General features: G+C 36.7%; 4 protein-coding genes across 8 annotated transcripts in view; 3 read left to right on the top strand and 1 right to left on the bottom strand.

Annotated features, from left to right (window-relative positions):
• Positions 1-1,644, bottom strand: part of LOC129433245 (uncharacterized) — a 71,459-nt gene extending 69,815 nt beyond the window's left edge. The window contains exon 1 of one of the 2 annotated variants that reach the window (XM_055191793.2): positions 1,530-1,644. In XM_055191793.2, the coding sequence (XP_055047768.2) occupies positions 1,530-1,607 (78 nt within the window). In that variant the 5' untranslated portion in view covers positions 1,608-1,644. The remainder of the gene's footprint in view (positions 1-1,529) is intronic. The other variant, XM_055191790.2, reaches the window with a different exon arrangement.
• smpd3 (sphingomyelin phosphodiesterase 3) overlaps positions 1-4,453 on the top strand; it is a 62,877-nt gene extending 58,424 nt beyond the window's left edge. For all 4 annotated transcript variants that reach the window (XM_055191788.2, XM_055191783.2, XM_055191786.2 and 1 more), the window contains exon 8: positions 1,081-4,453. In XM_055191788.2, the coding sequence (XP_055047763.2) occupies positions 1,081-1,182 (102 nt within the window). In that variant the 3' untranslated portion in view covers positions 1,183-4,453. The remainder of the gene's footprint in view (positions 1-1,080) is intronic.
• Positions 4,454-13,014: 8,561 nt separating this feature from the next.
• On the top strand, positions 13,015-14,295 carry ccl35.1 (chemokine (C-C motif) ligand 35, duplicate 1). Its single transcript, XM_055191800.2, has 3 exons — positions 13,015-13,327; positions 13,522-13,636; positions 13,821-14,295. Exons 1-3 carry the CDS (start codon positions 13,258-13,260, stop codon positions 13,930-13,932), a joined length of 297 nt encoding a protein of 98 aa, XP_055047775.1. The 5' UTR covers positions 13,015-13,257; the 3' UTR covers positions 13,933-14,295.
• Positions 14,296-22,484: 8,189 nt separating this feature from the next.
• On the top strand, positions 22,485-23,746 carry LOC129434202 (C-C motif chemokine 3-like). Its single transcript, XM_073868297.1, has 3 exons — positions 22,485-22,813; positions 22,978-23,095; positions 23,457-23,746. The coding sequence occupies exons 1-3, from the start codon at positions 22,741-22,743 to the stop codon at positions 23,596-23,598; spliced, it is 333 nt and encodes a 110-aa protein (XP_073724398.1). The 5' UTR covers positions 22,485-22,740; the 3' UTR covers positions 23,599-23,746.
• The last annotated feature ends 486 nt before the right edge of the window (positions 23,747-24,232 follow it).

Here is a 24,232-nt window from a genome sequence, read left to right as displayed (position 1 = left end):
ATGTCTTTCTTTGTTCAGTCGAGAAGAAATTATGTTTTTTTGAGGAAAACATTGCAGGACTTTTCCCATTCCAATGGACTTCAATAGAGCCCAACATTCAATACCCAACTCAACACTCAACAGTTTCAAAGGACTCTAAACGATCCCAAACGAGGCATAAGGGTCTTATCTAGCGAAACGATTGTCATTTTTGACAAGAAAAATAAAAAATATCCACTTTTAAACCACAACTTCTCATCTAGATCCGGTCGTGATGCGCAAGCATGACCCCACACAATACGTCATGACGTCAAGAGGTCACAGAGGACTCCGCCCCAGTGTTTACAAGTTTTGATAAAGAGGACTGTTCCTACGTTGTTGTATGTCAACTGATACTAATTAATGTCTTTGTGTCAGTTTATTGTTTAAAATGGTCCGCAAATGTGCGTTTTATATATGTAACACGTGACCTCCCTACGTCACTACGCATTTACGTTAGGTCGCGCTGGACCGGACCCAGACAAAAAGTCGTGGTCTAAAAGAGCATATTCTCCATCTTTCCCGTCAAAAATGACAATCGTTTGCTAGATAAGACCATTATGCCTCGTTTGGGATCGTTTATAGACCTTTGAAACTGTTAAGTGTTGAGTTAAGTATTGAGTTAAGTGTTGGGCTCTATTAAAGTCCATTAAAATGAGAAAAATCCTGCAATGTTTTCCTCAAAAAACATAATTTCTGCTCAACTGAACAAAGAAAGACATCAACATTTTGGATGACATGGTGGTGAGTAAATTATCTGGATTTAAGTCAACCAGGTAGCTTGCTTTTTTAAGTTGAACCAACATTTTTTTGTGCACAGAATGTGAATTATCGGTATGTACACAATACCTAGATACCTCAATATTTAGGTATAATACTTTATATATTTAGCTATGCAGTGCCATCACATGGATCAGTGTTAGAATAGCATGTTAATTAAACCAGTAACAGCATTTCACCCACTCGCACAATCATTCATGGAGAAATAAACTACCGTCACCGGAAGATGTATAAATTCTTTCTGTTCTGTTACTAATAGTTTTGATCTATAACCTTCAACAGGACATAGAGGAGTTCAGCTTCATTACTCAGCTTGCTGGATTGACCGACCACCTCTCAGTGGCTGCGAGACTGGTAGTGTCGACCGGAGAAGAGGAGAGCTAGAATCCAGCCATAATTTTCACAAAAATCAATGCCACGGAGAGATAGAGAGCAAGAGAGAGAGAGAGTGGAGCATAAAAGCAGAAGGCATTTGTCTCCAGATGTCAGATGAGGGCCGAGTGATAGAGATGGTGGTGTAAAACCATTGATGAGATGGATTGAGGACAGGCCGGGATGACGAAAAGGAAAGAAATCACCAATCGGCTGAGAGCACCGAATTTCTGACTGTGGTTCTCAAGTAACACGGACACACGTTCTGTTGTCGCCATGGATACGGGCACAGTCTCACCCTCCATCCACCCCTAAACCGTCCGTGTGTTTACATCTGATGAACAAATCGAAAGACTCACCTTTGCACATCCGATGCTTTCCTCTGGGCCTGCGAAGGGCGGAAGAGATTTTCTGGTGCCATGACCCGGTTGTTGCATGGGGCTGGTCGTCCTGTCACACAGTATGAAAAAAAGGCATTGACTTTTATGTTCTTTAGAGTTTAGAGGACAGCATTCTTCAAAAGACCTCAGCAAAAGTGTCTTTCTTTTCTAACGTCTTTCTAAGGTTTCTATGACCTCGTGTCATCTTTTTAGGGAGTTTATATACTGATGTAAAATGAGGTTTTGTTGTGCAACCTCAGCCAATACTAAGTTGATCTTAAACGATTGTGAATGACGACCAAGCCTGGAAATCTCACGGATGGTGTTATCGTTGCATATGACTGGAATGCTGAGCAGTTGATGGGAATTTAACCCTATGGATGTTTGGATGCATGTTTTCTCGATGCACTGCCATGTTTGTCATGGCCTGCATGTTTGACATGAAATCCCCAAAAGTTAACACACCCCTCACACACACATACAGAGACACAACACTTCCCTTTTCCAGTATTGCTTTGGCTCCATTACAGTATATGGTGCCGGACAGAGTCGCAGTGTTGACTGTTTACATATTTTAGTCAAAATGGTCGTCCCCTGAAAATGTTTACACGCTTATCGATTTCAGGCAACAGTACCAAAAATGGCTGATCTAAACTACCCCGGTTAAACCCATAGAGGATCTCTCCTTATTGCTTTTATACTGTCTATATTTCTCTTGATATAAGTTGATATTATTATTATTATTATCATTATTACTATTGTTCGTAGATTTGAAATTATGTGCTTTTTACAAATGACTACATTTCCCATAACGCATTTATCTGCTTTTGCTGTGTTAGAGGTTTACAGCAGCCTAGCGTAGAGCTCCGCCCTGTTTCACCTGCAGACTGACTGGCCAATCAGCATGCTAATAAACATCCTTACTGTAGGTTTACACCAGACGCGAGTTCAACGGTTTGCGTGAGTAGATTACATACAAAGTCAATGCAAAGACGCGATCAGATGCGTCCTCGCGTGGGGCGATGCGAATGACACGATATGGATGGCGCGTTTGCCACGAAAACACGCACTATTCGCCTCAAACGCGTCTTCGCCCAAGTTGAAAATATACAATTCGAGCGAAAATTTTGCATGACACGAAGTTCAATCCCGTGAGTAATCTAGAGCGAGTAACGCGATTCCCCCGCGTTTGGTGTGTACGTAGCATTACTGTCGATTCACACCAGCCGCATTATAGGCGTCAAAATCGCGTCCTGAACATTTTAAGTTTGCTCGCTTCATTCGCGCGTGAAATTCTAGTCATCGAGACATTCACACGGAAATTCGCTTCATGGGAGGGGCTTCTGCGACTCCGCTCGCTTCCTGTAATCACGTCACTACTTGAGCAAGCTCCTGATTGGTTAACGCGGCAATTTTTTAAGCCAAAGTTCACATTTTTCAACTTGCGTGTTTGCCATTCGCGCGAACAAGGCAGAATCGTGTCTACCGTGCTGCGCTAAACGCCTTATTTGTCCCACGAGACCTCCAGACGTGCGTCAACGCCTCTTCACATTGACTTAACATTAAAGCAACACTAAAGAGTTTTTGCTCTTTGCTAGGGATGCACGATATATCGGCCAACATATCGTTATCGGCCGATAACTGCTTATTTTTAATATTATCGTTTATCCGTCTGATAGCAAAATTAGGCCGATAAATGAAAGCCGATAAATGATGGATTATTTTGGTTTGTTGAACCACTTCACTTGCTCATTGCTGGCCATGTGGAGTTTTGATTGGTGCTTTCTGTGACATAGCACGAAGATGACACATGTTGCGGGCTTAAGAAGAGTATGCTAGTCTAGCGCAAAGACAAGATGTCCGCGGTCGGGGAGTTTTTCATTGTGAAATTAATATGAATATTTATCGGCATATATATCGGTGCAGGAGTGGGGATGCACCGATGTGGAGATTTTGGGCGATACCGATAACTCTTTGTATTTGGGGGCCGATAACCGATATATATATATATGTGTGTCGGTTGTCGCCCCCAAATATAAAGAGTTATCGGTTATCGGTGTCGCCCAGGGTTTCCGTGTCGGTGCATCCTTACTCTTTGCTCCCCCTATGGTTAAAAGCGGAATTGTCCATTACCGCGGTCGTAAATACTGCAGCATATCTGGCTCTGATTGGATTGTAGGTCTGCCGTAAAGCAAGTTTTTGTAGTTTTCACTCGAACTACAGGACCGCGACCCGACAGTTGGAAACTTCTTTAGTGCGGTTTTGGCCGATAGAGGGCTGCAAAACTTTATTTTAAGGTAAAAAAACTCTTTAGTGTTGCTTTAAAATCACTCGTGCTTGACGCCTCTACCGCGGCTGGTGTGAACGTAGCATTAGCCTTATTTCAACCAGTCACTCGTGTGGTCATATGGTTGGAGTCCGAAATCAGTCCCACATCCGGACACCCACCTGGGCTATGCCATAACAATTACAACTTGTAAAAACCTTTATAGGGATGTTAGGGGGCAATTTTAGGTCAACTAGGAGTAGTGGTAATATTTTGTATCTAAGCTTAAACAATGTTGCTATTGTAAGGGTTTATTATTCAAAAGTAAATAGTTGTGAACTGCCATCCTTAAAAAAACAAATAAATAAATAACATCAGGGGTCAAAGGTCAGGAATTAAACAGGGAGAGCTGTAGTTAAAATGCATGCAGTTGAAAACCAGACGCTTCACCAGTTCTCACTCTCATTGCTGATCTTACTGTTACCTATATATTGTTTTCAATACTATATACTTGTTTTTGTTTTCCTTGAATTCTTGAGGAATGCTGCTTGCTGCAAGCCATGTACTCAAGGGAAGAGCTTTCTGTATGTCAGCTCTTTATAGCGCATTTGGTTTTTATTAAAAAATCCCTCTTTGATTCAAAGTGTGTGTTGGATTATTCATATTTATATGCTAGCCAGATGCTAGCCAAACCAAATCTGAAGTATTTTTTGTGATTTACTGTTTTATAACGTAAAGAACATTCTGTGAAAATATAACCTTGATATATTTAATATTGACTAAGACCATTGAAATCAAATGTGAAATCAAACTGATGCTTCAAATCTTATAATTACATATTGGGACTTTAGACAGGGTCACATTTTCGGGAACCCAGAAAAGCCTGATAACCTGATATAAGCTCCAGTATGCTAATAAACACATCTAAGAAAGCTACATTTCAATAACAATTGTTTTCCACGAAAGACTTTTAATCATAATGATGTGTAATACAAAACTTTCACTGTGCACTTTCTGTTTATCTGTAAAAATTCCACAGGAAAGAGAAACAAGGAAGAACGAACTTTGCTGCTTTTAGGTACAGATATGTATACATTTGCTATCAATATGTAGCTTTGAGGTACTAATAAACTCACTGAATACAAAGGTGTACTTTTTCAAAGGGTTCGCCCCAATGACAGCGTTTGTATATTTATTTCTGATTTTCAAGTTGTGTTACCTTCATGTTACAGTATAAAAGAAAAATGTACAAACATATACTGTTTATGAAAACACATTTCTCAGGTTTAAAACTAGAGAAGGCTCTACTAACATAAGCATATGAACAATTAAATTACATAAGTGACGTAAGCAAGCAGACATGTGTATTGCTATTTTACCGGTCTCGTGATAAAAAATGCAGTGGTTGAATGTGAGAGAATTAAACTCGGTCTGCACATGCCTCTTAGTATGAGTGATGTCATAGTCACAACCGAAATGGTACCGAAAGCAGAAGTGATACGCTGACATTTTGGTTTCTTTAAACTTTCTTTAAATGGCCACAGTCGAAATTGCCCTATGCGTAACCTATTTGTCCTTAACAAGATCTTCAAAAAAGTTCACCCTAAAGGGTGGGCGGAATGACCAAAGGTCATTTTATTTCATGGTAACAGTTTATTTCACATTATATATGTTTTTCAGTTTGTATTGTTTTTGGAATATAAACATTTGTAGAAATTTGCCACTCCCTATAGCTTTTAAGTAAATGCTCACCACAATTTTAAAATATGGGCAAGTTAGAGTAAAAAAATTCCCAGAAATCAACAACAGATTAATCTTAATAGACAGAATTTTGTTTTTAATTTCGTTATTAATTTTATCGACTATTGAAGATATAGTATGCATTGCATTTATGTTAAGTACACACAAAAATAGGCAATATGTAAAATGAGAATAAATGCACAAACATACAGACAGGATAAATACCTGTATGAGAGACAGATCTCTAGATATAGATATTATAAATATGACAGGTGCTATGAGCAGTGTTGGGGAAAGATACTTTTAAACGTAATGCATTACAATATTAAGTTACTCCCCAAAAAGTAACTAATTGCGTTACTTAGTTACTTTTGCGTTACTTTTTCTTACTTTGCTGAGGCTTGATCTCTTTCAGGCCTTGCAGGTGTTTTTTATGATCGCAAAAATGTCAAGCTCTGGCCTGCTATCTTCATTTCTGACTCAAACTGTTCCCGCTCAGGCGCACAGAGTGCGTAATCCAACTTTAATATGTTCAGTTTAATTCAGTACATTATTTTATTTTTAAATTAAATTAATTAAATTGAAAAGTAACTTGCATTACTTTTTAAAAAAAGTAACCCAAATATTAATGTGTACATTTATAAAGTAATGCGTTACTTTACTGGTTACTTCAGAAAAGTAATATTATTACGTAATGCAAGTTACTTGTAATGCGTTACCACCAACACTGGCTATGAGGTGATAACCATGGAGTCTGTTTTAAGTTTTTTTGCTCTTCACTTTCTATGATACCTTAACCGTTGCGTCTCTTTCTTTCTAATCAAAGATGTTTGTACTATAAGTAAATGGTGCACTACATTGCTCCAGCAGCACATGTGTCACTTATATAAATGCAAGTTTTGTCTTGCTTAAAGTTCAGAAAACGTTACAACTATTAGCATTATGTGCGAGAAGTGCTTTCTATAATGCAGCTCCTTGTGCGCGCCTCCTCTTACGAAAATTAACCATGGTTATAATACAGTTACACCATGGTTACTTTTTTAAAACCATGGTCTTGCTAATAGTAATCAATACACCAAAAATCCATGGTTACTACACTTTTACCAGTGGCGGCTAATGACTGCTCTTTCGTGAGGCGCAAATTCAAAATAAGTGTTCGGAGTGTCATGTGTGTTGCTCATGTTTTCAAAATATGTGTTTGTGCGTCATGTAAACCATGTGCATCACATCACATTTAGAAGCCTGCTGCACATGCGTCAAAAACATTTATGATAAAAGAGACGCTCACGTTCACAAAATACACTCACGACACTCCCTTAACAGTAAACTTTGATTACGCATGAGATTATGCGAGTATCTGGCAAACGCGAGCGTCTCTTTTATCATAAACCCTTTAGACGCATCCGCAGACGGCACTTATTTTGACAAGACACGTGACGCACACAGGATCTCTCGACGCACAGAACACATTTTTTAAAAAACGGAACCACACACATGACGGGCTACATACACGTTGTGACGAACTTTGCATCGTGTGGCCTCAAAAAAAGTGTCACCGGCCACAACTGACTTTTACCACAAAAAAACATGGTTAATTTTCGTAAGGGTTGAGAGACCTCTGCTGCATGAGCATAGAGAGCGAGCGAGTGAGAGAGGGACCCCAGGTGGATTCCCTGGCAGTGGATTATTCTACATGTTTCACACTCAGTCTAACATGCGGGAGTGCTGAGTTGGCCACGCCCATTTACATTTCGCAGAATTAACAGAATAGAAAAATCTGTTAGGCCTACATCTGAAATTGTATTTCACGATAACGGAATATACCAGCATACTACCCAGCCCTAGTCACATATTAGCAAAATATAAGCATTATACTATATTAGTGAGGAATTCACAGGAATGCAGGAATCCACATAGTTAACCCAGGATGATAATCGTGGCCTAATGGTTGACTATCTTAAGCAGGCACCTGTCCCCCATTGCTCCCCGGATGCTGTAGGGGTACACACCCACTGCTCTGGCTGTGCGCGTGTTCACGACTTCCAGTGCATGTGTTCACCACTCACTGTATGGGTTAAATGCAATGTACAGTTAAATGCCATACACTGGCAAATGTGTCACTTTACAATTCACATGACTGATAGCTAGAACCAGCTTTGCTAAATTTACCAACCTATATGTAGTTAAAGTGTGACAAACAATATAGCAGTGCTAATCTTAACACCATCACCATCAGTTTGTGCGCACATAAGTGTGTGTGTTCCACTCTCAAATATCACTCATGTGGGCAGGTGTCACTGTTTTCATGTCTTCCTGTTACAGTGTATAAAAAAATAAATATAGCTACTGAGAATAAAAAAGTAGGACTAAAGCAAATGTCTTTATTTGACATTCGGTGAAATTTAAAGAACATAAGAACTCAATGCTAATGGATACCATAGCTGCGCTATTATGGTAGTAAACTATGTTTCTCCATTAATGGCCATATTTAAATGGGCTCCTCAATACATCTGCTGACTTTGACTTCATCCATCCAAGTAGGCCTACTATACATGAAGAAAGCTAATAACTAGCATTCGGATATAGTGCTTGATGGCCCATGACCATTGAAATTACACAATCTGAAATCTGCCATTTTATAGATGCTCAGTATTGCAGCCAGAAAATTCGTAACACTTGAAATGACATCATGACTGCTGATTGGCTGATGGCATTAAACACACAACCCCAAGCCCTGGCAGAAAACAGGGGCAGCGGAGGTTAATGGCGTCATTTTAACCAAACAGATCTTGACCTCTTGTATGGACGGGCTTGGAAATGTGCACACTCTTGCGATGTGTTCAACATGTCAACGTTAAACACAGTTCCTTTAGCGAAAACCCCTGTATCATTCCCCATACACTTACAAAATTACTCATGAGTAATCTAAAGGCTTCCTTGGAAAACTTAGAATGAAGGGATATCATTGTTTCATGCATATGCAGATCATCTGATATAATTCCTTTGGTTGGTGAGTAATCAATGTTCAAAAGTAATTTTTTTCCCCACTGAAAGATATCCTACTAGTAAACATTCAGTCAGAAAGTTTTGTAGATTAAGATGCAATATTTGTGAATTGTTTGGAATGCACCTGACATCTAACAAACTATTAATCAGAAAGTGTTCACTAAATCTGTGTGAAATATTTACCACACTCCCTCTCAATGTGTTTTAATATATTTAAGTTAAGAGTATATATTGTGCTCTTTTAAATCAAAGTCCTTGTGATAGAAATACACATGGTTACTAAAGCATGACTTCTGACTGGACTGTTGTTTCATTATGACACATTCAATAATGCATGGGGAGTACATTTAAATTCAGCAGCATCTCATTTGAGAGAAAAGTTTCATTTCAATCACTTGTCAGCACTTTTAAACAATTGTGTTTATGCAATGTCTTTTTTTAATCGAATATTGGACATTTAAGTCTGAGATGAAACTGCCTATGTGTCTAAATAGGACGTCAACAGTTCACACCACACACCATAAATGCGGCTGATGTCATTTGTCATGCGTTAACATGGTTTTTCAAAAGAGGATGTGATACCTTCCGGGGCATTTGCTTTATCTAAAGTGGCGCCAGTGTAGCTTTAAATATGATTATACAAACGGAACAATAAAATTTAACAACTTGTCTGCTTTCAGCTATTTTATTTGTTATTAGAATAGTTTACTAATGTTTCAATGACTTAATGATTTAATTAATTGTTTTCTAAAATCACAAAAACTTGAGTCTACATTTTGAAATAATAAAAAATTAAGGATATTTCATTAACATTCAAATAATAAGAAGATTTTTTTTTGCTTTATTTTCTTTTATGTCTTTCCAAAGCACATTTTTTCTTTTTGTGAAACACAAATTCTACAATATTTAAATAGAAAATAAAGTTCACACAGCTCTTTAAATTTCACTACACTGTCATAAAAATGGTCAACATATGTACACCTGCAGTCACTGGGGTGGTACCCTTTCAAAAAGTACAGTTTTGCACCTAAAGAGTTCATATAGTACCTCAGAGGTACATTTTGCACTGTAAAAACCAAAAGTTGGATTCACCTAAAAACTTACTTCAATTGGTAACACTTAAAGGAAAATGTTTTTCAATATTTTACTATGTTCTTACATCAACTACATCCCTTAATTAATTAAGCATTTAGCCTATCCCCATTCATTTCTTAGGATCCAAACAAAAGTTTTATTTTGTGCCACCATACTTACTCCTGTAACTACTCGTGTAACAATCTTTAAATAGAGAAAACATGGAAGTGTTTGGTGGCTTCTAAATTCATCCCTGGTTGGATCCATAGGAATGAATGGGGCTAGGCTAAATGCTAACACATTCACGAGTCGCTTTACAAAAATTAAAAGTGCACGCACTGAAAAAAGATAGGTACACTCTTAAAACGAATGTGTTAAAATGACACATCTTGTGTCTAACACATCTAATGTGTTGTCCTTAACACATCTCTGTGTTATTTTTGGAACAATGCACTTTGTGTTGTTTTAACACATCTTGTGTTGTCCCTTTAATTTCTTTGAACACAAAATAAACACGAAATGACACATAGGGGTGGTTTCCCGGACAGGGATTAGCATAAACCAGGACTAGGCCTAAGTTTAACAAGGAAATATAACTAGTTTTAACAAACATGCCTTACTTAAAACATTATGTGTGCATTTTGAGGCAAAACAAGGGGCCCTTATGTATTTTAAGATATGTCTGTGCAAGTCGTTTTCTGTTCTCTTACATTTATTTTAGTCTAGGACTAATTTGGGGTATTACCAATTGAAGTAATTTTTTAGGGAATCCAGCTTTAGCTCTTGTACAATGTGGTACCAAAGAGAGCTTATTAGCGATACATATTGGAACAAAATCTGTACTTGAAAGGGTACTGCTCCAGTGACAACTGGGGTACATCTGAGCATTTTTTTAACAGTGTAAAGTTATTAAGACCACATCTATCAAGCTTTCCACTTTGAATTACTGTTGCTTTTACAATGAACTATCATTTAATATAAAAACGATAAAGTTTGCATGAAGTTACATTTGTACACATCAAGAAAAGACATTTATGATAAGTAAATATTACAAAAAAATGTCTTTGTCAGACGTTAAGTAATTATTATAGTAATAAGTAAAGAATAATTGACGACGGGCCATTGAATTATAAGAAAATAATGCACACCCAAGGTGGTAATGCAACGCGATGCAAAGTGCCAATACATTTAGGGGTGTGGTCCTGGTCAAGACAATCTCCTGAACTCCAAACTGCATGTCAGAATGGGAAAGAAAGGTGATTTAAGCAATTTTGAGCGTGGCATGGTTGTTGGTGCCAGACGGGCCGGTCTGCGTATTTCAAAATCTGCTCAGTTACTGGGATTTTCACGCACAACCATTTCTAGGGTTTACAAAGAATGGTGTGAAAAGGGAAAAACATCCAGAAAGCGGCAGTCCTGTGGGCAAAAATGCCTTGTTGATGCTAGAGGTCAGAGGAGAATGAGCCGACTGATTCAAGCTGATAGAAGAGTAACATTGGTTGAAATAACCACTCGTTACAATCGAGGTATGCAGCAAAGCATTTGTGAAGCCACAACACGCACAACCTTGAGGCAAATGGGCTACAACAGCAGAAGACCCCACCGAGTACCACTCATCTCCACTACAAATAGGAAAAAGAGGCTACAATTTGCACCTCACCAAAATTGGACAGTTGAAAACTGGAAAAATGTTGCCTGGTCTGATGAGTCTGGATTTCTGTTGAGACTTTCAGATGGTAGAGTCAGAATTTGGCATAAACAGAATGAAAACATGGATCCATCATGCCTTATTACCATTGTGCAGGCTGGTGGAGGTGGTGTAATGGTGTGGGGGATGTTTTCTTGGCACACTTTAAGCCCCTTAGTGCCAATTGGCCATCATTTAAATGCCGTGGCCTACCTGAGCATTGTTTCTGACCATGTCCATCCCTTTATGACCACCATGTACCAATCCTCTGATGGCTACTTCTAGCAGGATAATGCACCATGTCACAAAGCTTGAATCATTTCAAATTGATTTCATGAACATGACAGTGAGTTCACTGTACTAAAATGGCCCCCACAGTCACCAGATCTCAACCCAATAGAGCATCTTAGGGATGTGGTGGAACGGGAGCTTCGTGCCCTGGATGTGCATCCCACAAATCTTCATCAACTGCAAGATGCTATCCTATCAATATGGGCCAACATTTCTAAAGAATGCTTTCAGCACCTTGTTGAATCAATGCCACATAGAATTAAGGCAGTTCTGAATGCAAAAGGGGGTCAAACACAGTATAAGTATAGTGTTCCTAATAATCCTTTAGGTGAGTGTACATGATCTAAGTACTAAAAAATAAATATAAGGAATTTTATTTCTCCATCTGTTTCCCCTGTATACTTCAACCTACTTTTTTTATAGAAATATAGGGGAAAAGACAAACACATTTGTTCCCTATCAGTAGTTTTTGAATAATATTAAAATACCTTATGGCAGGGCTGCACGATTATAGCAAAAATCATAATTGTTTAGGATATTGTATTCGCATTACATTGGAAACTATATATTTGAAAAATACAATGAATTGCAAGGCTGATGTGAACAGTTCACTATTGCAGACTTACACAATACTGAGGATGATATATGTGAATGATGTTATTTTAAAATAGTCAGTCGTGAACTAAACTGGGCATAAAACTCCAGGGCTGAAAATGGGTCCCACTCCGGCCCTGGTAAGTACATGTTTTTAATTACTATTACTCATTAATTAAATACACTATAAAACTATTCTCGTTTCAATTTACTTTTTCGGGCTGTTCCCCGGACAGGGCTTATCCTAGTCCCAGACTAAAATGCATGTTTGAGCTGCCTTAATTTAAACACATCTTGCCCTGACACATCTTAACATCAGTGCCATTGTTTCGTCCACCAGTATTGTTTTTTGTGAGGTATGTTTGTAAAAACGACTATTTTCCTAACATATAAGGCCTAGTCCTGGATTAATCTAACACTTTCTGGGAAACTGGACCTTTAAGTTTAATCAACAATAATTCATTTTAACTTTCTTGATATAAAACTTTCTTTTACAAAAATAAAGGTAAAATTACTTTTAAAAAATATACAAATATTTTTAGAATTTTATGGCAACTTTTCGCTAGTCACTAGTAAGTTCAAATTGATTCAACTTAAAAAGTTAAGTGCAACGAGCTCTTTTTTTTACAGTGAAGGACACCGTAAAATAAAGTGTAACTGAATTTATAAATGAACTGGTTCTTTAAGCTGTCTAGTATGACATGTCATGTAAATACAGTGTTTTTTTTTTTTTAATTCATGACGCTGCAGCGACAGAGGAACTGAAAGCGCTACTGTTCAGGCAGTCCCGTGAAAACAACAGAATTATTTTCCTAAACAAGACTAGAAGGTCAAAAGCCAATGTGGGTGACAGCAGATACTGGACTTTCTTGTTGTGTGGGAGAATTTGAATCAAAATCCCCCTACAACCTAAGGGTTCTCCCCTATAGACATCTCTATAAAACGGACAGCCAGAACATCAGTGAATCACACAACAGCAAGTTCAACTTGAGAGCTTCACATCATCAACTAACTGTCTGTTTATCCAGTCCAACAAACAAACGACCAATATGACCGCCTCTCGCCTTGTCGTTTTCTCCGCAATTCTGATGATTCTGGGTGCCATCACCATCAGTGAAGGTAAGATGGAGACGAATTTATATATTTTAAAACAAACGAAAGTTAAATATCAGAGTTATCAAAACCTACACAATGGGACAAAAATATATCTCATGCAAAGGATTGTATTGTTTTATATATCATTATGTTCTTTGACAAATAGAAATCACATTATACAAAGAGATAAATGATTGTCTATGTACTTTGTATTCCAGGTATGCGTATTGGACCAAAGAGATGCTGTTTCTCTTTTCAATCGCGTCAAGTGCCAATCAAACAAATTATCGGCTACAGCATGACAAGCCAGCAGTGCCCAATGCAAGCTGTGTTGTAAGTATACAATAAATACATCATCTCTGTGTCTATTGGTTAAGGAAGTTTACATGTGAAGCTGAGAAAACACCTAATTTCACATAGATGGATAATAACGTGTGACTTCAACATGACAGACAACTTTAAAGTTGAAGTGGGTTACATTTGAGCGTGTGTGATTAAACCGATGTTCTTTTGACAGGTTTAAGACAAAACGAGGAAGCCAGATATGTGCCAATCCCACCGACTCTTGGGTACAGAAGCACATGGAGACTTTTAACAGCAAGCCCGCAGGAGCCCAGGGGACCCTGTAACCATGGTGACCTGCATCCTCCACCTCTTTCAAAATTTTGGAAGAACAGTGCAATAGGCACTCACCGACAAATGCATTGTCACTAATAATTCAGCATATTGAAGCTATGGGTTTAACAGTCCAAAAAATGTACCTTTTCTTTGAATAATTTTCTTTTGGATTTATCTTGCATTTGTCCTACTAATATATGCTAGCTGCTGAAAGATACAGTATTTTAGTTATATATAGCTACATATTTATATATAACACAAAAAAATTGATAATAAAGAAAATGTTTTTTTTTCATGTTGTGTAATTTAAGGAAAAGCAATATGAGGTTTGTTTATGTAACTCTAAAATGTATTGCTACAAATGTATTCACAATAAAGATTGGTGTTTTTCAAAATATGTTTATTAATTTATTTGGGTCTCTATTTATCTTGTACTAGCTGGAGTGTTTGGAAACACTTTTTTTATCCTTATTGGTCTTACGTACAGTGACGTTTTTCAGCACATTTATGGTTTTTGTGGTCACGTGTATTCCATTGCTGAAATGGAGAAGGAAAAATAAACCAACAGTTCTCTTTTCGGTCCGCAAACAAAGGTCAACTGGTCGTACCCACACTGTCAGTTTTACATTTGGGTATTTATATTTAAGGCCTTAAATGTGTCAGACAAACTGTGAGTTAAAAATGAATGATTCAAAATGTTAGAACTGGAAATATTACAGACTGTAAATAATCAAAACCCTTACACAAAGGAGGAAATTTAAACTTATTGAGAAACGAATGCAAGATAAGAACATATTTAATAATATGAGATTAAATGGTTTTGGAACTGAGAGGAATTAAAGGTCAAAACACTGTTCCTTTCAATATAGACAGCAAAGCCTTCATATCCCCTTGAGATGAGAAGCAATTTCGGCAAAAGTGGAACACATACGGCTTTCTAAAGCTGTTTTGTTCTTTTGAGCTGATCTGTAGGGATAAATGTTTCCTATTTTTAAAATAACACTAATATATGGTCAAAACATATATGGTCAAAAGTATAGATGGACAGAGATTTAGTTCCTGTTGAGAAATGTTTCACAGGTATGCATTATTTTTCGATAAACGCAATGTCTGTGGCAACTGTGGTATAAGCGAATAATTGAATGCCGTGCCGCATTACCACTTGGGTGTGCATTATTTTCAAATAATTCAACGACCCGTCGTCAATAATTCCTTACGTATCATAGTTGGCTTTATCTGGACTTAAAGGAATAGTCTACTCATTTTCAATATTAAAATATGTTATTACCTTAACTAAGAACTGTTGATACATCCCTCTATCATCTGTGTGCGTGCACGTAAGCGCTGGATAGCATTTAGCTTAGCCCCATTCATTCAATTGTACCATTTAGAGATAAAGTTAGAAGTGACCAAACACATCAACGTTTTTCCTATTTAAGACGAGTAGTTATACGAGCAAGTTTGGTGGTACAAAATAAAACGTAGCGCTTTTCTAAGCGGATTTAAAAGAGGAACTATATTTTATGGCGTAAAAGCACTTTTGGGAGTACTTCGACTCGGCGCAGTAACACCCTCCCTCTCCCATTATGAGAGTGAGAAGGGGAGCGGACTTTTCAGGCGAGTCGAAGTACTCCCAAAAGTGCTATTACGCCATAAAATATAGTTCCTCTTTTAAATCCGCTTAGAAAAGCGCTACGTTTTATTTTGTACCACCAAACTTGCTCGTATAACGACTCGTCTTAAATAGGAAAAACGTTGATGTGTTTGGTCAATTCTAACTTTATCTCTAAATGGTACAATTGAATGAATTGGGCTCAGCTAAATGCTATCGAAGCGTCGCAGTGCGCGCCAGCGCTTACGTGCAAGCCCACAGATGATAGAGGGATGTATCAACAGTTCTTAGTTAAGGTAATAACATATTTTAATATTGAAAATGAGTAGACTATTCCTTTAATCTTAATGCAACAGCAATGGCATACAATGACATTCTGGAAAATTGTGCGTAAAAATTGCGTAAAAATACACCTGGAAAAGCTAAAATTGACATCAGTGGCGGCCGGTGACTTCTTTTTTTAAGGGCGCTTGATGTGAAGTTCATCACAACAGGTATGTAGCAGCTCATGTGTGTGGTTCGTAATTTCAAAATATGTGTTTGTCGCGTCGAGTGAACCTATGTGCATCACGTGTCTTGTCAAAATAACTGCCTGCTGCAGACGCATTGAAAGGGTTTATGATAAAAGAGACGCTCCCGTTTGCCAGCTACTCGCATAATCTCATGTGTAATCAGAGTTTACTGTTAAGGGAGTGTCTAGCGTGTGTTTTGTGAACGTGAGCGTCTCTTTTATCATAAACGGTGATTTTTATCACTGCCCCGTGTCACTGTTTAAAATGGCAATTTTCTCATGATTTACAATTAGTTGAAAACATTAGAGATATTGTAAGTAATACTGGACAAAATATATAAAACTGGCCTAGTGGTTTTTGGATATTGCGATACTGCAACTATCTTACAAATTGTACTTTTAATATTTAAAGTTTGGTGCGCCACATCCAAAATAGGTGTAGGCTACATAGATGCACAAGTGTTTCGAATATTTTTCTGAATATCTATAAAGCGTAACTAAACCTCTGGTCAGAGCCTGACTCCGCCCACAGGCAATATTTGAAAAATGCAAGAAAAATGGGCAGATCCCAACGTAGATAGAGGGGACGAACTAATCTCGTACGAAGTGTTAGGTTAGATCGTAACAAGGGCGTGGTGAGCTTGAACCTGCTTACGTCACGAGTCACTTTTTGGACCCAACATCCAATAGGAAGATTCAACTGCAGTAGCCACCGTTCAACCTGAAGAGGGCAGCACTCAGACGTTTTTACACCATATATTGTAGTATTGAAACACTTTACATCCAAATGTCAAAAAAGTTACTAAAATCAATGAACAGCACTAATAAAGCATCATTCTAACAGATCATTAACTAAAAAAAAGTTGGTTTAGCGTTTAGTTACTCTTTAATTTTCTGAACTGTGCTTTATTTGAATAACTGGATCCAATTAAAATCCTAAAGAAATGATCCTATAAAGGTGACCAGATGACAGTCGTTTTGGTGTTCGGGTCTCCATAAACCCATAACAATAAAAAGATGAAAAGATTCAAAAGAGTTTTGTCCCCGATTGTAAATTCATAGACGATAACAAATCCGTTTTTAAGGATATTTTAACCATTGAACTAGGACCAGGGGCGTGTCTAGAGGGGGGGCATGGGGTGGCACCGGCCCCCCTTGGAATATGATTGGCCCCCCCTGGTGCCCCCCCTCCAATCTCATTGGACCAGCTAGATTTACTGTCAACCTGAAAATTCCCACCGCACCATTGGACCAGAGAGCTGTCAATCACTGTTTGATTTGAGACTCGCGCGAACGCGAAGACGAAGCGAGCACAGTAGTTGCGCATTTTTAAAACAGGAGGAAAGAGATACCATGACACCCACCACACCATTGGACCAGTTGTCAGACACCCACCACACCATTGGACCAGTTGTCAATCACTGTTTGATTTGAGACTCGCGCGAACGCGAAGACGAAGCGAGCACAGTAGTTGCGCGTTTTTAAAACAGGAGGAAAGAGACACCACGACACACACCGCACAATTGGACCAGTTGTCAATCACTGTTTGATTTGAGACTCATGCAAACGAGAAGAAGGAGGGCGCCCCGCCACAGACTCAACACTGGCACAAATCAAATAGATTTTCCATGATTACCATTTACATTTTATTTTACTATTTAAAACGGCTTCATGTGCTTTTGCAAGCGCTCAGCAGCGCCTCTCTCTCTCTCTCGCGTGCACGCTTTCTCATTGCTGCGTGCGGAACCTCGACAGTGCCTCTCTGACACTGAGTGAAGGAGTTAAAAGTTGGCGGTGTTTTTCACCTGGGTTCCTCCGTTGTCTTTCCACGTTAAAGTTAACAGTCAACAGATGTTACTGACGGTTGATCGAGTATTATGACTTAACGAAAGGTTAGTGTTTTCCCACACACACACCAGTTCTCTGTGCACGAGCTCTCTCTCTCCCTCCCTATGGTGCGGTATGCGCGCGCACGCTTAACAGTATTCTCTGATATTTTTGAATTTGCACTGAATTGTCTGCGCTATACGCGATCTACAATAAAACTATCACTCGCATTTAAAATTAAAAGCGCTCATAAACATCAGATGAGAAGAGCAACAGGCTCTGCCCTGCATGAGACACACAGGTAATCCGAAATCACCTCGTATCAGCTCTTCAATGTAAATTGTATCAGACAATGTCGCATTTAAATTAGGATTTTAGCAGTATAAAGTAACAGCTGGTTGGATTAAACACGAGGTGTTATTGGGTCGTGTTTAGTCACTAGCTTAAACTCTTTTTTGTTGTCTGACAACATATCAGATAATATGTAAAAAATAGCATTCAGTTTTGTTAAAATACAATATGGGCTAATAAACAATGAAAGTCAGATCAGACAGAGTAGTAAAACTAATTTTTAAGTAGGCTAATATTTTCCCAAAATCCTGATATGTCAGAATGTTAACTAATACCAGCTACACGCAATGTAGATAGCCTACTTAAAGGAACAGTTCACTTAATTTAAATGGTCATATACCTAAACTTGTTTTAAACCTGTATGAGTTTCTTTCTTCTGCTGAACACAAAAAAGAAAAGAGTTAAGAATGCCGGTAACCAAAATCAGTTGATGGATCCCATTGACTTCATATGTAGGAACAAAATAACATGCAGTCAATGGGGTTCATCAACTTTCTGGCTACTAAGATTCTTCAAAATATTTTATTTTGTTTTCAGCCGAAGAAAAACTCATACAGGTTTGAAATAAAGTAAAAATACTCGAAAAATAATTCTAAGACAAGACATAATAAGAGCAAATAGGATTTAACCAAATTAAAATGAAAAGAAAAATGACTGCTTTGCCAAGGAAAACAGATATGTTTTTAAATGGGACTTATAAATAGCCAGATCTTACCTCTATGGGCAGATCAATCCACGGCTGTGGCCCATTTACAGAAAAGGCTCGATCCCATCTACACTTAAGTCTTGAAAAAGGGACAAGGAGGTCTTTAATTTTAAAATTACAAGTCTTTCATGGTCGGTTTTATTTGACCCCAATCAGCCAGCTGGGTCATTCTACAGAAAAGGTAGAATTCGGGTGATGGAAATCTGCTTAAATGAACTTCTTTCAACATACCCCAAACTTGTCAAATCTATGAATCCGCAAAGCGGGGAGCTTAATCTATTTTTTTTATACATTTTAATAAAGAATCCATGAGTGATTTATTTGTCATTGGTGTTACCTGTGATTTAAACAACATTACTAAATATTTTTTCTCATTACAGCTTGTTTATTTAGTTAAAGGTTGAGTAGAGAAATGATAACAGCAAGAAAAATAATTGATTATTAATATTTGTTTAATTAAATTCTTCATCTTTACCCAGCATTGTATGAAATTATTTGATTCTCAGTTTGACTTTGTTTTTTTTGAAATATTCCACCAAAAAGGCTTTGATGCAAAAACTGAAATATCAACAATGTCTTATCCCATATCAACAACAAAATATTACTAGAAAGTACAAGAAAATACATTCATAACAGCAAAACTTGGTTTAACACCAATGGCACAATGTAACACCAATGACACATGACACCAATGACAAAAATAGAATATAATAATAGATAATGAATATGATAAAACTTATAAACTTTCATAAATTTTTCCTTCTTGTTTTGTTTTTATGCTTTTATGTCGGTCAGTTAAAGGAACAGTGCTTAGGAAGTACTCATTAGAGAAGTAACACTAATGACGGTAACACCAATGATGGTACCAATGACAATTTAAAGAAAAAATTTATATTTTAACAAAATGGCTGCCATTAGCCATGTGCTATTTCATGATGTTGGCCCAACAGCATTTTTCAAATTATGTTTCCTATGCAAATTAAAGCTAGACTCAAGTCTTCATTTTATTTGCATGCTCGAGTTCTGAGAATGCAACTGAATTATTTTGCCTTCTTTACGAGAGGAAGTAGTTCAACATCAGGGCACTTCTAGTTAGACTTTTAAACCAGAAAAGATGAGGGGATTTTTGGGGGGTATACGCATTTTTACTCTGTAAGGTCCACATTTCTGATGTTAGTTTTAATCTTTAGCAAACCTTTTGAATCTAAACCAGACAATCAAGACAATAAGGTAGCAAAGGGTCAAGGTCTGGTTGGGTGGCATTGTCCAGTTAGCCCTTGTTGTAAGTCGATCTCACCATCTGGGCCCAAAAGCATCTTTCTCCATTGACAGATGTTCAAAAGTAGCCATGTATTTTGAAATCAGTGATATTATGTCAAAATGATATTTCCTTACAGCTACAAAGTCAGAAAATTTGTCAAAAAATGGTCCCCAGCTGTTATTGGGGTGGTACCCTTTGAAGAAGTACACCTTTGCACCTGAAAGGTACGTATTGGTAAGAGTGCATATTAGTACTTGATATGTATATCTTGTATAAGTACCAAATGTAGGACCTTTCTACATGTTCAAATAAACTTTCAAATAAACTTTATTTCTGCTGAGCTTGTCAGACCTGACAAAAGAGAAAGCAACATTTCCTGAAGCACGTTTTCAGTGAATAAAAAAGTATCTTGTTCAATTATACTCACAGGAGGGGAAGTGGCAATAGTCAGAAAATAGAAGAGGAAAAGGACATGCGTTACATCCTACAATATGTTAATACTCAGAAATAGATTTACATGAATAAGGGGAAATTTAAAGACAAACGTTTGCTGCCTTAAAATTTGAAGTATAATCCAAATCATTTTATTTACATTAACACAATTGTCTTTTATCCAAAGTGACTTACATTCCATTGCAGGGTATAGACGGTTTCAGCAGTAACAACATAAACAAGCGGCTGTCGCGATCCGCACGTAACTTTCGGTAAACTACGCTAAGAATAAATAACAACAAAGTTCTTTAAACGTAGTTTATTTATATAACAAGCACAAAAACAACACATAGATTACCTAGGAAACAAAAACATTTGTTATTTTCGAGGAGGCATTTGTTAAAGAGATCAGTTTAGCCACTAGTCAGACCATTAAAAAAAGGAAACCGGAAGTAAGGTTCGGATCCAGACGTGTATCACGTGCGTCCGATTAAACCGTCTATACCATTTTTGGTAGCACTTTTTTACAGTACGTGTACTTATGTTGTACATACAGTATATGGTAAATATGTTGTACTTACAGACAAATGCATGGTACTTACTTTTGAGTATCTACATGGTAATTCAATGGTATCGTTACTGTACTTACCAGTGGTATAGTTATTATGTGACTCTAGGTAAGTACTGGGTAATAACAGATACATACTTATGTATACTGTAACTAACAAAAAAACACTACTGTACTTACAAATGAATGTACAATAGAAGTATTTAGTACAGGCAAAAATAGGTTAATGACCAGCACATATAGTGTACATATACTGTAAATAACGAGAAACACAACTGTACTTAAATTGTAGGTACATGGTACATTAAATGTGTAGTACATGCAAGCAAGCGTAAGCTGATGAAAGGCACTTATAGTGTACGTATAAGTACAGTAATGATACCATTTAATTACCATGTGGAGACTCGAAATTAAGTACCACACATTTGTCTGTAAGTACAACATATTTATATGTACAAACTCAAAGTAAGTACATGTACTGTAAAATAAAGTGCTACCCAATTTTTTTCTTAGTATGCGTGTTTGTTTAACCACAACCTTTTGCGTTGCTATTGCAATGCTCTACCTCTAAGATATACTGCGATATATTTCAACATAATACTTTAAATCTTTACTGGTGATAAATTCCTGTAATTATAAAAAAGTTAAAATGTCTTAACTTATTTTGATGAGTTAATGTAAAAGCATATGTTGCCATTTCTCAATGATAATATAATTTTTTACAGTGTACACCTGATACATGTACTGGGGACACTTTTATGTATTTTTATGTTTCCCAGTGTTTCATTTAATGACCTGATGATGACTTAAAGCAGTGTGTGTTGTTGTTGTTCAAAGCCTAATGTAGATGTGTTACTAATCTTAATTGTGACACCAATCTTTGTTGTTGTTTACTGTTCAGTACAACACAGAAATGTGTCACAATGCATTTGCTGTATTTTTGTACGTCTGCTTTATTTTTTCCTATGTGGAGTCACTTCTCTAATCTACATCAGCACTTTATTTATCTTTTTAGGTTGTCTGAAAGTGCATTAGATTAGAGTACATAATCTAAGTCAGACAGGCTCAAACGAGAATAAAAATGTAGTATTTTTATACAACATTGAAGAGATGTGATTTATAAAGGCCAATTCCAGCTTCCTCCCTTCCTGTAATATGCTGATAACCAGTAAATAACTTTCATGAATATCTGGTGGACAAATGTCTCTCACTGTAAAAATATGAATTAATAAAATATTTAATTTACACTTTGTGCTTAATAAAACTAACTTGAAAACTTGCAGACAGCACGTTTTTCCTCTAATAAACTGGTCCAGTTCTTCTTAGTATAACAAAAATAAAAAATAGGAAGAGAAAGAATCTCATTAACAGTGTGTGTTAATACTTAGAAATGGATTTAGATGAATATCTGTTAGAGGAAGATCTCTACTGTTGTGTATATAAGAAGATGTTCAGATGATATTCTTCACACATCAATCTCTCATCGATCTCTGAGATCTTGAAGCTCAACACAACTTCTCCAGGATTCATTTCTTCACATCATCTAAAACAATGAGACATCTGATGGCTTTGATGTTTCTGGTGATCTTCTGCTCTCTGCAGCTGACTTCAAGTGGTGAGATCACTTTTCATTGATTAGGACAAAACATTTTCTAAAAGCATTTCTTTTGGATTATTTTAGTAGTGCTGAAGTACTGATGTGTTATTGTATCTGTTATAGTAATACACTATTGGCTGATCCTTGTACAGATTAATGACATTTTACAAATCTTGATATTTCATCTCCAGAAGTCCCTAATAAGGCCAAAACAATATGCTGCTTTAAGTTCAGAAATGCACAGATTCCTCTGAAACTGGTGAAGTCGTACTATTGGACTGACAGCAGCTGCTCCAAACCAGCTATTGTGTGAGTATTCAAATATTATTTCTGTAACACTTTACAATGATGGTGTATTAGTACATGAATTTGTTGTATTAGTACATATTAGTAAATTAATAAACTAACATGAACAAACAACGAGGAATATAGTTTTTTAGCATGTATTAATTACAACACTTGGTTTTATAAATATATTAGTAAATGCCAAAATTAACATAAACGCTGATTAATTTTTCATTGAAGTACTTTTAGCTCATGTTAGCTAATGCATTAACTAATTGTTAACAAGTCAAGTACAACCTTATTGTAAAGTGTTAACATTATTTCATTTAAATCTGTATTTTTTAAACCATTAGTTAAAATCTCTTGTCTCTTTTTCCCTCTTTAGGTTTGAGACAGACAAAAGGAAGATCTGTGTAGATCCAGAAACCAGCTGGGTGAGCAAGCACATCGCTAAAGTGGATATGAAAACTACAACTAGCACAACAACTACAATTACTACAGAAAAACCTAAACCGACACAGTCTTAATAATCTAAAACTAAACATCTTCTACATATACTTTGGTTCTTATTTGGAAATAATATATGATGACAATATTTTTTACTAAATATTTCTAACTTGTCTAAATAAAATTTTATATTTTTACATTTTATACTCTTTTTAATAAAATTTTGACAATAAATAAATCCTTGTGTAGTGAAATTTTTTCCTTCATATTCATTCATAAAAGTGAATCCAGTAAGGTCAAGTCGCAGTGTTCAACTTATGTAATATTGCTCATGAACAGATTCACTCCTTTATAAAACAAAAAGTTGAATATGCTGAGGTGGTCGTCTAAACACTTAAATATACATACAGAGAAACGTTACACAAGCTTTTCTCCTTTACATTGCATTAAAACTCCACTGACATCATTACAGACATTCATAAACCTTATTTTTTAAAACCTTATATGCTTTATGTGTTTAAAAATGTTAAGTAAGTTACAATAAACTAAAACAATGTAAAATCTCACTTAAATGATACAAAAATAATAAAACAACTGACCCATTCACACAAATGTTTACTTTTTTAACAAGATTGAATAATTTTCTCTTCTTATTAAATGAGTAACTGCCCTCATGAGCAGCAAATCTCTTTGGTTACTGATTCTCTCATAGTT

The sequence above is a fragment of the Misgurnus anguillicaudatus genome, chromosome 6, assembly GCF_027580225.2.
Source record: "Misgurnus anguillicaudatus chromosome 6, ASM2758022v2, whole genome shotgun sequence".
NCBI lineage: Eukaryota > Metazoa > Chordata > Actinopteri > Cypriniformes > Cobitidae > Misgurnus > Misgurnus anguillicaudatus.
Note: the sequence above shows the minus strand (reverse complement) of the source record. Positions and strands in the feature narration are given on the sequence as shown.

Excerpts from the sequence above, each read along its gene's own strand:
- ccl35.1 (XM_055191800.2), top strand. The coding sequence starts at position 13,258 with ATGACCGCCTCTCGCCTTGTCGTTTTCTCCGCAATTCTGATGATTCTG. Across the intron at positions 13,328-13,521 it reads TGCCATCACCATCAGTGAAG|GTATGCGTATTGGACCAAAG; the intron begins GTAAGATGGAGA and ends TTTGTATTCCAG. Across the intron at positions 13,637-13,820 it reads TGCCCAATGCAAGCTGTGTT|GTTTAAGACAAAACGAGGAA; the intron begins GTAAGTATACAA and ends TTCTTTTGACAG.
- LOC129434202 (XM_073868297.1), top strand. The coding sequence starts at position 22,741 with ATGAGACATCTGATGGCTTTGATGTTTCTGGTGATCTTCTGCTCTCTG. Across the intron at positions 22,814-22,977 it reads GACTTCAAGTGGTGAGATCA|AAGTCCCTAATAAGGCCAAA; the intron begins CTTTTCATTGAT and ends TTTCATCTCCAG. Across the intron at positions 23,096-23,456 it reads TGCTCCAAACCAGCTATTGT|GTTTGAGACAGACAAAAGGA; the intron begins GTGAGTATTCAA and ends TTCCCTCTTTAG.